Source organism: Mirounga leonina, unplaced genomic scaffold (genome assembly GCF_011800145.1).
Source record: "Mirounga leonina isolate KUSES-001 unplaced genomic scaffold, KU_Mleo_1.0 Mir_94, whole genome shotgun sequence".
NCBI classification, from domain to species: Eukaryota; Metazoa; Chordata; class Mammalia; order Carnivora; family Phocidae; genus Mirounga; species Mirounga leonina.
Window position 1 is genome coordinate 36631774 of NW_023270855.1, and position 12348 is coordinate 36644121.

Below are 12348 nucleotides of genomic sequence, written 5' to 3' on the forward strand. Positions count from 1 at the left end.
CAGGCAGTGCTTATTTAAAATCTTGGCACACTGAACATTAGAGAAGGTCATCATGGCTTTATGGAATATCTGGGCTAGTCAGCCCCTCTTTTCTGCTTCCCCAGTTCACTTGTTTATCCAATAATATGAAAGCAGAGCTTTAAATTCCACAAACCATTCTATAATGGCAATGATTGTTTTAATGTATTTAAAATGGTTTGCTGCTTTGCCTCATTAGGGCTGGCTCCCTCAAGATAGGACCTAGTTATGCATAAAATGAAGCAAACCAATGAGCTCCAGGCCTCTCTGGTTTTTGCTAGGAGATTGGACAAGGCAGAGAACTCCTGCCAGGGGTATGAAAGTCCCCAGGAATCCATTTCTAGGGGACAGTGTCTGAGGTGCACTGGCTGAGAACTGTCTCCATGGCTACCAGACTTCCTAGCAAGAACATCGGCACCAATAGTGGGTCCTCAGCCACCGACCTGGGGGAAAGGGTGGTGCTGGCCCTACGACTCCTGATCACCCTGGCCGGTCAGCCAGCAGCCTTCTCCTTGGGCTCCCTGGGCTCTCCCTGGGTCTGTTTTGGTCCCCGAATGCTAATGCTTCATTTCACTGAAGAACTTGGCTGACTCAGGGAGAAAATATGTAAGGGGGGGGCCCCTCTGGACCTCATGTCACTTGAGATGAAAAATGTTATGCTGCCTCCACACTATAACAATCTGAGACTATAAACAATGATTTAATTAATGACCATAGAAGAATACTTGCTCACCGATGTTACGTGGCCTAAAACCCCATAACTGACGCAACGTGAAGCCAATGTTTATACGGGCACAGATGACTGGAACCTAACATTTGGATGGCAACTGTTACTTTGAAGAGTGGCAAACAATGACATTTTATTCCCAAGGCCCTTCAGAAGAGAAGCAGAGTAAGGAAGGCAGACCTCTCGAGAGAGACTTGCTTTGGCAGGGAAGGCAGTGACCGGATTTGTACAGGAAGAGAAGGAGGATCACTGTGGAATCCAATGGCCTGGCCAGCTAAGCAGCTACTATTACCTCCGGGTTGCTGTACTCAGACCTTCTAAATCTAAGGGGCTACATTCTACAGCCAGGCCCTGGAATACTCGGAGTTGACTAAATTGTCTTCAAAAGGATGCTTCAAAGATTCTTATAAACAATGACTAAAACTAAATTATGGTGTAATATTAGTTGATTAAGACAAGACTTCAATTTGAGTAATTTTCATCAGCTGGACACCGACGGTGGTAAAACAAGAACCCATGACTAAAGGCGTACTAGCTGATGGGAAGGATTGCAATCTGATGTGGCAGGAATAACAGCAACATTTTTAAAAATTTGAAAATGGAAAGGAACTCTTTCTTTTCAAGACCACAAAGTAAAGGAAAAAAATGGGGAAAAGTGTAGCTCGCTCAAGGTTTTCAAATGTCAACAAAGTTCCAAAACTTATTTCAACAATGGCCTCTTCACTCAGAGGAAATCTGGGATCCACACAGCCCCCATATGTTTATGTCTATGCTTCCCCTGTACTTCACCCTGAAGCATTATTCTGAGACAATGCATTATTCTGAGATGCACTGTTCTGAGACAATCTGAATTGTTGATACCTTTTGGTGAGGCAAGCCAGCCAATAAACTAAAATAATTGTAAAATGTGTTATGTTAGCCCTTCAAGGAAATGTTAAAACCTCCCATGCAGTTCTCTACTTTTTAGATGAGGGAACTGACACTAGCTTAAAAGATGGTTCCAAGTGGAAGCAGATAATTCAAGACAATGTCAAGCAAAGGGAAGGGTGAGCAATGTTCATTTGCTTGGCCACGTACCTTTTCACTACTCACTTGCCACGCCCACCCAACCACAGTGCTGAGACCCCGCCAGAATGCATCTGTTTTTCTCCATGGGTTTACCTCTCTACCCACACCCAATTCAGCAGCAGGGAGTCCTAGCCCAAGCTGGGGGGTCATAATCTTTTCTGGGGGAAGGAAGGGACTTGAAATCGAATTTAAAGTACTGATCAGTCTCAAGTGGAGAAGATATAAACTCTTCCTTCTAATATCATGTCTTGCCCACAATGTGTTGTGTGGACAGATGAGTATGCATGGCATGGGTGGTCATATCTAGATTGCACCACTGCCGGGGGGTCTGTCTACAGAGAGGAAGAATGCCAAAGAGTGTAGAAAAAAAACAAGGAGGAAAAGAACTAAAACTCAGCTCCTGGGTTCCTCATGAGACATGAGTTTCCCTTCCCACTCTGGGCTCTGAGTCACCCTTTTCCTCTCCAAAACACTCCTCTTTTTAATTTCAGAGAGCATCTTTGCTTGCTTGCAACTAAAATAACTTTTTCTTAAGAGCTGGGACATGCAAACTCTTCACAGAATCCTCTTTCCTCCACTGAGGCACAAATGCTGGAACTTTTTAAAATAAAGGATGGCTTGGGGCGCCTGGGTGGCTCAGTTGTTAAGCGTCTGCCTTCAGCTCAGGTCATGATCCCAGGGTCCTGGGATCAAGCCCTGCATCGGGCTCCCTGCTCGGCGGGAAGCCTGCTTCTCCCTCTCCCACTCCCCCTGCTTGTGTTCCCTCTCTCGCTGTGTCTCTCTCTGTCAAATAAATAAATAAAGTCTTTTATAAAAAAATAAAATAAAATAAAATAAAATAAAGGCTGGCTTAGGAGACAATATTAAAAGAAGACCACCTAAATCCATCAAGACCAGTTTACCATGCGATAGGACATGGTCTTCCTTTATAAGTGTTTGTAGCCAATTTACTAATTTTTCAAACATTCTGAGTAAGACAGGAGGCTGGGCTCTCCCCGAGTGCTCATGATGAAATCAGAGTTAAAGGCTGTTCTCGTGGAGCATGTAGCCTCTGAGGGAAAAGAAGACATGCCTACAGATCAAAATGGCACCAGGAAATAATGGGGCACTTATGTGGCAGGCGCTGCACTACCAGTTTGACCTGCACAGCCTCATTTCCAGCTCACAACAGGTGGGGCAGGTATCATCACTACCCCTGTTCTGTATGTGACACGATTCAGACCCAGATAGGTTTGGTAACTTGCACACGGGTGCTGGATGGTGGAGCTGGATTTGAACTCAAGGAGTCTGGGTTAAGACTCCAGTAGTCTGGGGCGCCTGGGTGGCTCAGTCGTTAAGCGTCTGCCTTCGGCTCAGGTCATGGTCCCAGGGTCCTGGGATCGGGCACCACGTCGGGCTCCCTGCTCCACGGGAAGCCTGCTTCTCCCTCTCCCACTCCCCCTGCTTGTGTTCTCTCTCTCTGTCAAATAAATAAATAAAATCTTAAAAAAAAAAAAAAAAAAAAGACTCCAGTAGTCTGGACTCTACCACCTATTTGCCACCTATGCTTTGCCTTCTTGGTCCTGTGTAGCATGAAAGGAAGGAAGCCCTTCATAAACTAGAGGGCCCTGTTCCTTCCCTCCCTCTGCCTTCCCCAAAACATTGTTTCTGACATACAACAAGGGATTATCAATCAAGAGACTTCAGAATATAGAAAAGACAACAATTATTGAGTGCTTACCGTGTCCCAGCATTGAACCAGGCACCTAATATACACCATTTCACTAATCTTCATATTTGGTAGGAATCAAAGGAAGAACTATTATCAACATCCTGATTTCAAAGATTAGAACATTGAGGCAGTTTAAAGTTAACGAATTTAATCAGTTAAGTAGGCTAAGTTATGCTATGGGGACATATCAAACTGGAAATCTTAGTGGCTTCACACAAAGGGTTACTGATTACACATGTATATCCAGTGTGGGCTGGCTAGGGGAGTAAAAGGGCACCAGTCCCTGGTGGTCACTCAGGGAACCAGGCTGATGAAGTCATTTCATGACTATTCCATCTGGAACACGGAGTTTTTAAGTTCACAGGAGCAGGAGAACAGAGTATGGACACTATCGTAGCAGCTCCGAAGTGCTTTGGCCCAGAAATGACCCAGCTCGGTTTTGCTCACAGCCTATGGGCCAGAACCCATCCTGAGGCCCCACCTAACTGCAAGGAGAATGGAGAGTGAGCACATGGATATTGGATGTGCAGTAAATCGCTCTGCCATAGTAGTTCTGCCAAGCTCACCCAGCTACCACGCAGCAGTGCAGAGGTATAACCACTCCGCGTGATGATGTCCTCAAAATCCATAAGCATATTTCAGGAGAAGTTGTTCCAAGTCTATCAAACACTTAGAAACAACCCAACCTTATCTTAGAACTCACAGCCTTGTCTTAGAACTTTCCACTTTCTCTTGACTCTCCCAACTATGGCGCACCCAAGGGGAAGTGACTCGGAGTCGAGCACGTGGGGGTGGGGGAACCTACCTTTGTTGGCACAAGCCATCCACTTGAGATTGTCTGCAAAAGCAGCCTCTCGCCCAATGAGGTAGGTGAAGATGCGGACCTGGGAGGAAGAGGAGAACAGGCATCAGCGACACGCACCTTTCCCCGAGCTGCCCAGACCACATGCGTGGCTCCCGCACATGTGTTTTACCGCTTTAATGCCCCAGAGGCTTCCCATCTGTAGGAACATACTTAAGACATTTGAAGTACAGGCAGCTAGAAATATATTCAAAACTGGAGCCTTTGATCTTCTAAACCATATGGCGCTGGAGGTGGGTGTTTTTCGGTGTGCAACTCACGACAGAGGGGAGCAATGTGAAACGGGAAGCAGGCAGCCACGCAGGCCCGGGTTTGCTGCACACATATGGACAAGGATCATCTCAGCCCGGACCAAATCCGCAACCATTTTCCTCATCCACACAGGAAACGCAGTGTGCTCTTCTTGGGAATACAAATGCCACCAAAAGACCCTCAACGTTTCCCTCCAGTGTGAGGGCAGGTTGCAGACCCTCTTACCATCTGTGGTGTCTGGTGTGATTTTAGGAGGTAATTAACTGGGACCAGAGGCATGGCCTGTAGCCGGGAGACCGATGGGGACTCTTTCTAGCCTTCTTAAGCTTTTGGCTCCCAAAGAGCAGATAGCACGTGTAAAACCCTGGCTCTCTCATTTTCTATTGCTTTCTCAACTCTCTCTCATGAGGCCAGAATCCTTTGAAATAGAGCACCAACCCTCTCCCAAAGTAGTACTTGAGGGTTAGATGGAAGAAAGGTAGGGGATTAAAAAGGTTACAGCCCTTGAATTCAAATTTAAAACAGGACATGGGTCAACAGTACCCAGTCCAAACGAAACTCTTCTGGCAGTCCAAGCACAGCCCTCTGGCCACCTCCTTGTGGCCAATTTAAAGGAAGACATGCCATTAGATGAAGATGCTGGGCATGTGGCCCCAAAGGCTTTTTACCAGCTGATGTCCCCTCAGCCCATCGAGACTGGCTCAGGCATCCCACTGCTCCTTCAGCGCCTTTATTATCGTTGTCGCTAACTAGTATCTCCTGTGGTTCCATCTGTGAGGTTGATCTCCACTAGACTGTCCACCTGATGCAGGGAAGAAAGGAATGTCTCTGTTTCCCTGGCTGTGTCCTAATGGAGCACAGTACTTGGAACACTAAAATGCAATACATGAATGGGTAAAACATATGAATGCTCCTAGCTGAGTATAAAAATGCAGATTTTGTTTTAATTAATAAATGAATTAACTAATATTTTAAAAAGTAGGCTCCACACCCAACGTGGGGCTTGAACTCAAACCCCAAGATCAAGAGTCGTGTGCTCTACTGACTGAGCCAGCCAGGCACCCTCAGATTTTGTTTTAATTATAAATATTCTCCTATCTGGGCATCATAACTTAAGGGCTAGTTTGGAAAGAAATGTTGAAATACACATTGTCATTATGTCGCCTCGGCCAGTCCTTACTTATGTGCACTAAAGCAGCCCTTCCATCCATCATAGCTCCTAGGGGACTTCCTGGGTCGGTGAGCAGGCAAAGAGAGCTTTGTCTCTCTTCATTCCCCTCACTCTTTTCCACACTATTCCCAATGGAGTCACACTGACAGAGAAAGGATATGTTATTTATTTATTTATTGTTATTATTTTTTTTTAATTGGGAGATTCTGGCTTCTCTTAGGGAAAAAAAAGAGAAGAGGCAGCCTTATATGGCCAAAAGTAGTTATTATTGACCTCCCCCCCCCCTACAAAAAGTAGGGGGGGAGGTCACTTTTCCTGCCTGGCCACTGTTGGCATTTAGCTGAAGATGTCTGATTTAGGGGGAAACTGAGGTCCAGTTAAGTAAAATGATTTGCTTAATTTCATCAAGTCCCAGTTTAATGGGAAAGGTCTTCAGAGACCTCAGGATAACATGGGGGCCTCCTCACAATCTCTTGAAGATGCTGGGTCTGTCCATTTAGAAAACCCCAACCAGCCCCATGGCCCAGAGCCTGTACCCATAGGAGCCAGCAATGGAATCCAGTCTTTTGAGACCCAGACCCATGCTTTTTTCATAAATCCTCATCTTTCTTTCAAATTTAAGCTATTTAAAGGGAAAACACTAAGCTGATCAAAACTTGTATCCCCACTGGCTCTTAACAAAGCAGAAGGCTTAAAAAAAAAAAAAAAAAGCAGAAGGCTTAAAGGATAGCTATTAGGAAGTGAAGCCAGAAGTCTACCTTTGTGGGCAAAGAGGAAAAGATCTGGCACAGAGCAGCCCAGCTGTTTTCCAGTAAAGCTACCTACACATACCAAACCTCTTCTGCTGTCCAGATGAAGAACCTCAGGATAAACTGAGTTCTCTCTCAGCAGCATAGTTAAAACTCCAGAACAGTGCTGTGAATCATTGGCATAACATCTGTAATTCCTCACTTAAAAAGATGGCAACCCATTTGGAAAACCAGGAGGATTGTGCCAAACTTCAGACCAGACATGATTGCGCAAGAGTATCTGTGCTAACAATAACTACAATAATGGAGACCAGTATCACAGAACCCACGCCCTCACCACGCTCCTACACCACTGCCCTGGCTCCTACAGTCAGCACCGTCCCCTGAGTCAGGTGCATGCTAAGAGATTTACAGGCATTATATTTATCTTGTTGGTTTGTATTTTATTTTATTTTTTATGAAAGAAAATCAGAATCATGTTCAGTATCTCCATTTATGTGGCGCCCTTGGCTCCCAGCGGACTGGCCTCCTTATCTGAGTAGAAACGGCAGGGGAATGACTTGTCACATCTCTGCCTATAAAATAAACATCATCAAATGATACTCTGTTCACGCCCTGGATTTCTCACAGTGATGCCTTTCAACTGGCAACAAAAGAAATGGGATTTTACTCCAAAATAAATGTTTTGGAGAGCAATTTAACAATATCCATAGCATTTTATTTTTGTAATTTTTTCAGGCCCAGTAATTCTAGCTCTAGGCACTTATCTTATAACCAAGATACCAAATAAAATGCCTGTAGGGGCCGAGTGGGTATCAAAGATGACAGGAAGTGGTACGCATATGGAAAAACTATAGAGTTGCACGTCTTCTTAAAACCCTATAATTTCATTTTATACATTTTCACAAATAAACAGAAATGACAAAGGTATAAGAATGTTCACATTCATGATTTGTAATAGTCAAAAACTGTTACAGCTTAAGTGTCTCTTGATAGCTGATTGGCTAAAAAGGTTATAGTGTATTCAGGGAGTGGAACACCATATAGCTATATACTCATGTGGAGAGGCATCCATTATAAATCAGTAAGGGGAAAAAAAGCCAGTTGTAGGATATTGGATAGCAAAGAACCCTATTTTTCGGGCGCCTGGGTGGCTCAGTTGGTTAAGCGACTGCCTTCGGCTCAGGTCATGATCCTGGAGTCCCGGGATCGAGTCCCACATCGGGCTCTCTGCTCAGCAGGGAGTCTGCTTCTCCCTCTGACCCTCCTCCCTCTCGTGCTCTCTCATTCTCTCTCTCGCAAAAAAAAAAAAAAAAAACCCTATTTTTCTTCAAGGGGATTTATATCTTTTACTTCACAAATGTCTATACCACTTGAGTGTTTTTACAAGTGAACAAGTATTGCTTTAATAATTAAAGATCATTTTTTTATTTTATTTATTTTAAGATTTTATTTATTTATCTGACAGAGAGAGAAAGAGCACAAGTAGGCAGAGCAGCAGAGGGAGAGGGAGAAGCAGGCTCCCCGCTGAGCAGGAAGCCCAATGCAGGGCTCGATCCCAGGACCCTGGGATCATGACCTGAGCCAAAGGCAGACGCTTAACTGACTGAGCCACTCAGGCGCCCCTTAAAGATCATTTTAAATGAGAAGAAAGTAATCACACTGCAACCTTCTCAACCATTCTATAAGGATCTAGGAAAACTCAACATAGCAGTGAAAATGTAGCCCCAGTAGAGACAATATGTGGACCTTATGACCGAGCCCTGCATCTTCCTGGGTGGGCTGCCATACTCCACTGCTCAATTAACTGAGTGCAAAACCTTTCGGAGTAACATAATCAAATTGCTCCTCATTTCTATCATTAGCAGATTCTGTAACCTGATAGATTTTATTTCCAACAATTGGCGATTTCTTCCCCAAGAAGTGCCATTACAGAAATATTCACAAGTCTGCCTTGAGCTCAACTACTTTTCAGATCAGAGGTGGTTCTGAAACCAAGTTCACAGCACAGAATATCAAGGGACAGAACCATGGCACAGTTCAGACCACAGCAGGAACAGGACACACCGAAGCTCCCCAGAAAGCCAGGCCTTTGTGCTCATCCTCTGTAGGCATGAAAGCGCCTCTTTTGTTAATGCAGCATAAAGGCAGGGGGGGGGAAATGTCTGCATAAACCTATTAGTTCATTTTGATCTCCCATTTAACTTTGTATGGTCTTTAAATGTTCTATAAACCCAATTAAGCTTAATAAAATGTTAGAATGTGGACATTTCAAAGTTCAAAGTCACTTAATTTAATCTGATTAGTATAAAATTTCCCAAGTGAAACAAACAAAAAACTCAATCCAGTTTTTCCAAAAAAAAAAACAAATTATGCTCTGACTCATGTAGATGCAATTCCCACCAGAAATCTGAGGGGCACCATTTCTCTCAACTTGGGTGACTATAGATAGTTTGAGCTTATAATAATGGACCAAATCTCTTCTTTCTATAGCCATTAAAATAGAGCAAGAAGAGTGCCTGCCAAAGAGCTATCATGGACACACTGCACGGCCAGAAAACAGGCTGCCACCCCCCACACACGTCCGCTTGGTAATGAATGGAGTATCACCAACGACCATGCTTTTGAGACAGTCCAAGAGTAGCAGGTCATCATCCATCTGTCACAAGTGGCTTCTGAGCACCTACTATGAACCAGGAATCATTCTTGGTGTTGGGGATAAAATGGATAAACAAAACAAACTCTCTGTCTTCAGGGAGTTTACATTTTCATGAGAATGAAACAGATAATAAATGGAAAATTTGTATCTAACATTTATTTGTTGGATTTAATGCTTATGAAGAAAATAAAGCAGGGTAAGGCAATGGAGAGGGATGAAAGCTGCTATTTTAGGAAGAGAGGAAGGGACGCCCTCCCTGATAAGGTGACATGTGATCAGGGACCTGGACAAAACGGGTGGGGGAGGGAGAACAAGAAACATGGCTATTGGGGAAGAATGTTCCAGGTGAAGGGAACAGAAGGTACGAAATCCTTGAGATAGGCATGCTCAAGGGGTATTGAAGAAACCGGTAGAAATGGAGTGGCATCAACCAGGAAAAGTCACAGAGAATGAATGTGGACAGACAATAAGGTCCTTGCAACCACTGTTAGAGAATAGAACCACAGAAGAGACTGCATAGAAGCCTGACATGAGCTACACATGATCTTGTAAAAGAGTAAATCTGTCTACAATGTGGAGAACAAGTCATGTTCAACTTGGCTGCCCATTTGATTTTCCTGTGATGTTCTTATAATTCTGAATGCCCAGGTGTCATCCAACTATAAATAAATCAGATCCTTGGGAGCAGAGGGTCTTTCAGTCACCCTTGGCTCTAATATACAACCAAGTTTGAGGACTACAGACAGAGGGAGACAGGGTAGGAGGCCACCGACATGTTCCAGGTGAGAGATGACAGTGGCTTTGGCCAGGGTGGGGAGAGTTCTTAGACTTCACCAGACATCAGAATCACTAGGGGCCTTGAATCCCACATGACTCTAACACCCACCCTCCAGAGACTTAGACTAAGTAGGCCACATATCTACATTTTTACGAACCACCCATGGTGGGTCTGACATAGGTAGACTGATGCCAACACTTTTAAAAAAACACTGAGAAGATGAGGCCCAAATGCAAGTGGAACCACAAATTAAGAAATCACTGGAGCCATTTCAAACAAATGTGTTTCTGTAGATTGCTAAGGATTGAGGCAAAACTTCCAGGAGTTTATAATCCTGTATGGGCTTAAAAAAATAGAGGATATGAATCCAGAGGGCATTTTTTTTAAAAGTTTGTGTCATTCCAATTAGGCAGGAACATCAGACACCAACCAGACTGGGCAAACAGGATCTGCCATCTGCACTTCCTTTCCCCCCCAAGAAAGGGCAGATCTGTACCCACATGTCTGTAGCTAGAGCTGAGTCTTCACACCCAAAGCTACTCCTTGAAATGACAATAACTCTACTCTTGCTCCCACATACAGAGCAAAGGGCTGAGGACAGAACACTTAGAAGCCTCCAAATACATAGTCTTTACATTTATTTAAAAAAAAAAGAAAGTCTTTCATCTTAAAATAACATTTAACTATAAATCTAGTACTTCTACCTTATAAAACATGTAATTTATATGGATTATATGTATAAATGGCACTTGCTGAAAGAATCGTCCAGTACCTCTGAGTGCCCACATCCATGGGTTCCAAATTTTCATTCAGCCAAGTGGCAGCCTCTGCAAATAAGCATGTGGACTCACCTTCACGTCCTTCCAACTGCTCATGCACCCTCAGACTCACTGCCCAACTCAATTATTCCCTAAAACACCTCCAGGATTTCTCAAAAATGGTGTGCAACTTGACCTTTAGAAAGAAGTCTCCTGATGTCTTTATGTCTTAAAGGCCAATTTACTATTACTGAATATGTCCTTAATCTGTTTCTTCACAAAAGATATTCCTAACCTACTTCTCTTATTTACTCATTTCAATGAATTCTGGTGTAGAGAAGCGCCTCTGAATAAAAACTTTAAACTCCAAGCGGAAGATGAGGGCTGGAACTTGATTACTCCCCAAATGCTTCATAAATCACCACCAATCATATCTTCACGAAAGCACTGCAAGGGTAGAGGTAGCCCCAGAGAAGGTTGATGCCAATGGAAATAGTTACATTGAGCAGGCTGCTCTAATCTAGAAGCCATCATGCTCATAATAAAAGAAGAAACAACCTTATCCAAAGGATGAGGAGAGGCACATAAGGGAACACTTCCCTGAGCAGCAATAAGATGGGACAAATTGAATTTCAAAAGTAATAAAATTTCAACAAATGAATATCATAGATCATTATGATAAATGGACTGTCATTTGTGAGATGCTCTACGAGTCTGTATAATCTCTTTCCTCTCAAGCACAGTGCCTCATACCTCATGTGTGGTATTGAAAATTCCCCAATTCAGAAAAAATGCCATCTGTGATCTTCTGAGCAGGAAGATGCAAGTCCAGTCTGATGGCCATGTGTTTTGTCAAGGTGAAGGAGAAGGTGTCTCTGAGTTGTCCAGAGACTGTGAACTGAGTTGGCATGGGAGAACACAGGATATGACACATTGCTTCACAGAGCAGTAAGGAGTCAAGCGACAAACATCCTCAAAGGTGGTGACACAATTCATTCGACTATCCAGTCCCATGGACTTAATTCAGGAGGCAAAGGCAGGGTATTAACTATGTCTTTTTATGTTCTGTATTTTTGATGCTCTGATACCTGGGGCCTTGCTGCCTTGAAGGAATAACCCCTCCCAGGGTTAGCTAATTCCTGCAGGTTACAAATGACTTGCCTGCAGGTGCATCTCTGAATGCAAATAAACCAATGCAGACCCCTTCTTTTTATCAGGTGTTCACATTCTCGACCTTTATCCACCTGCCATAATCACTCCATGGCCCGGTACCAGACTATGAGGGACAGCTCCTATGCCCCAAGGCCCACTGATATTATTCAATCCTAAGCCTGCTTACCCTGCTTTGCCTTTTTCTTCCCATGGAAACCACAACAAGGCTTCCGCCCTCCAGTTCCCTCTCCCTCTCTCTCTTTGCCCACTCACCTTGCCTTGGTCCTTCCCCTTGGTGCAGCTCCATGTGATACGGCATGCCCCTTGCTCCTAGGGGACTACCAGTATAATAAACTTCCTTCATATCAGGCAGTTCTATGTCTGTGTGCCTTACCATGTCTGATTCAAATAAATACTGAGAATATTTATCCCAGAAAATAGCT

General features: G+C 43.9%; 1 protein-coding gene across 1 annotated transcript in view; it reads right to left on the bottom strand.

The window, feature by feature from the left end:
• CACNA2D3 (calcium voltage-gated channel auxiliary subunit alpha2delta 3) overlaps window positions 1-12348 on the bottom strand; it is an 856401-nt gene that overhangs the window by 299795 nt on the left and 544258 nt on the right. The window contains exon 12 of the mRNA XM_034997896.1: window positions 4330-4408. Coding sequence (XP_034853787.1) covers window positions 4330-4408 — 79 coding nt within the window. The remainder of the gene's footprint in view (window positions 1-4329; window positions 4409-12348) is intronic.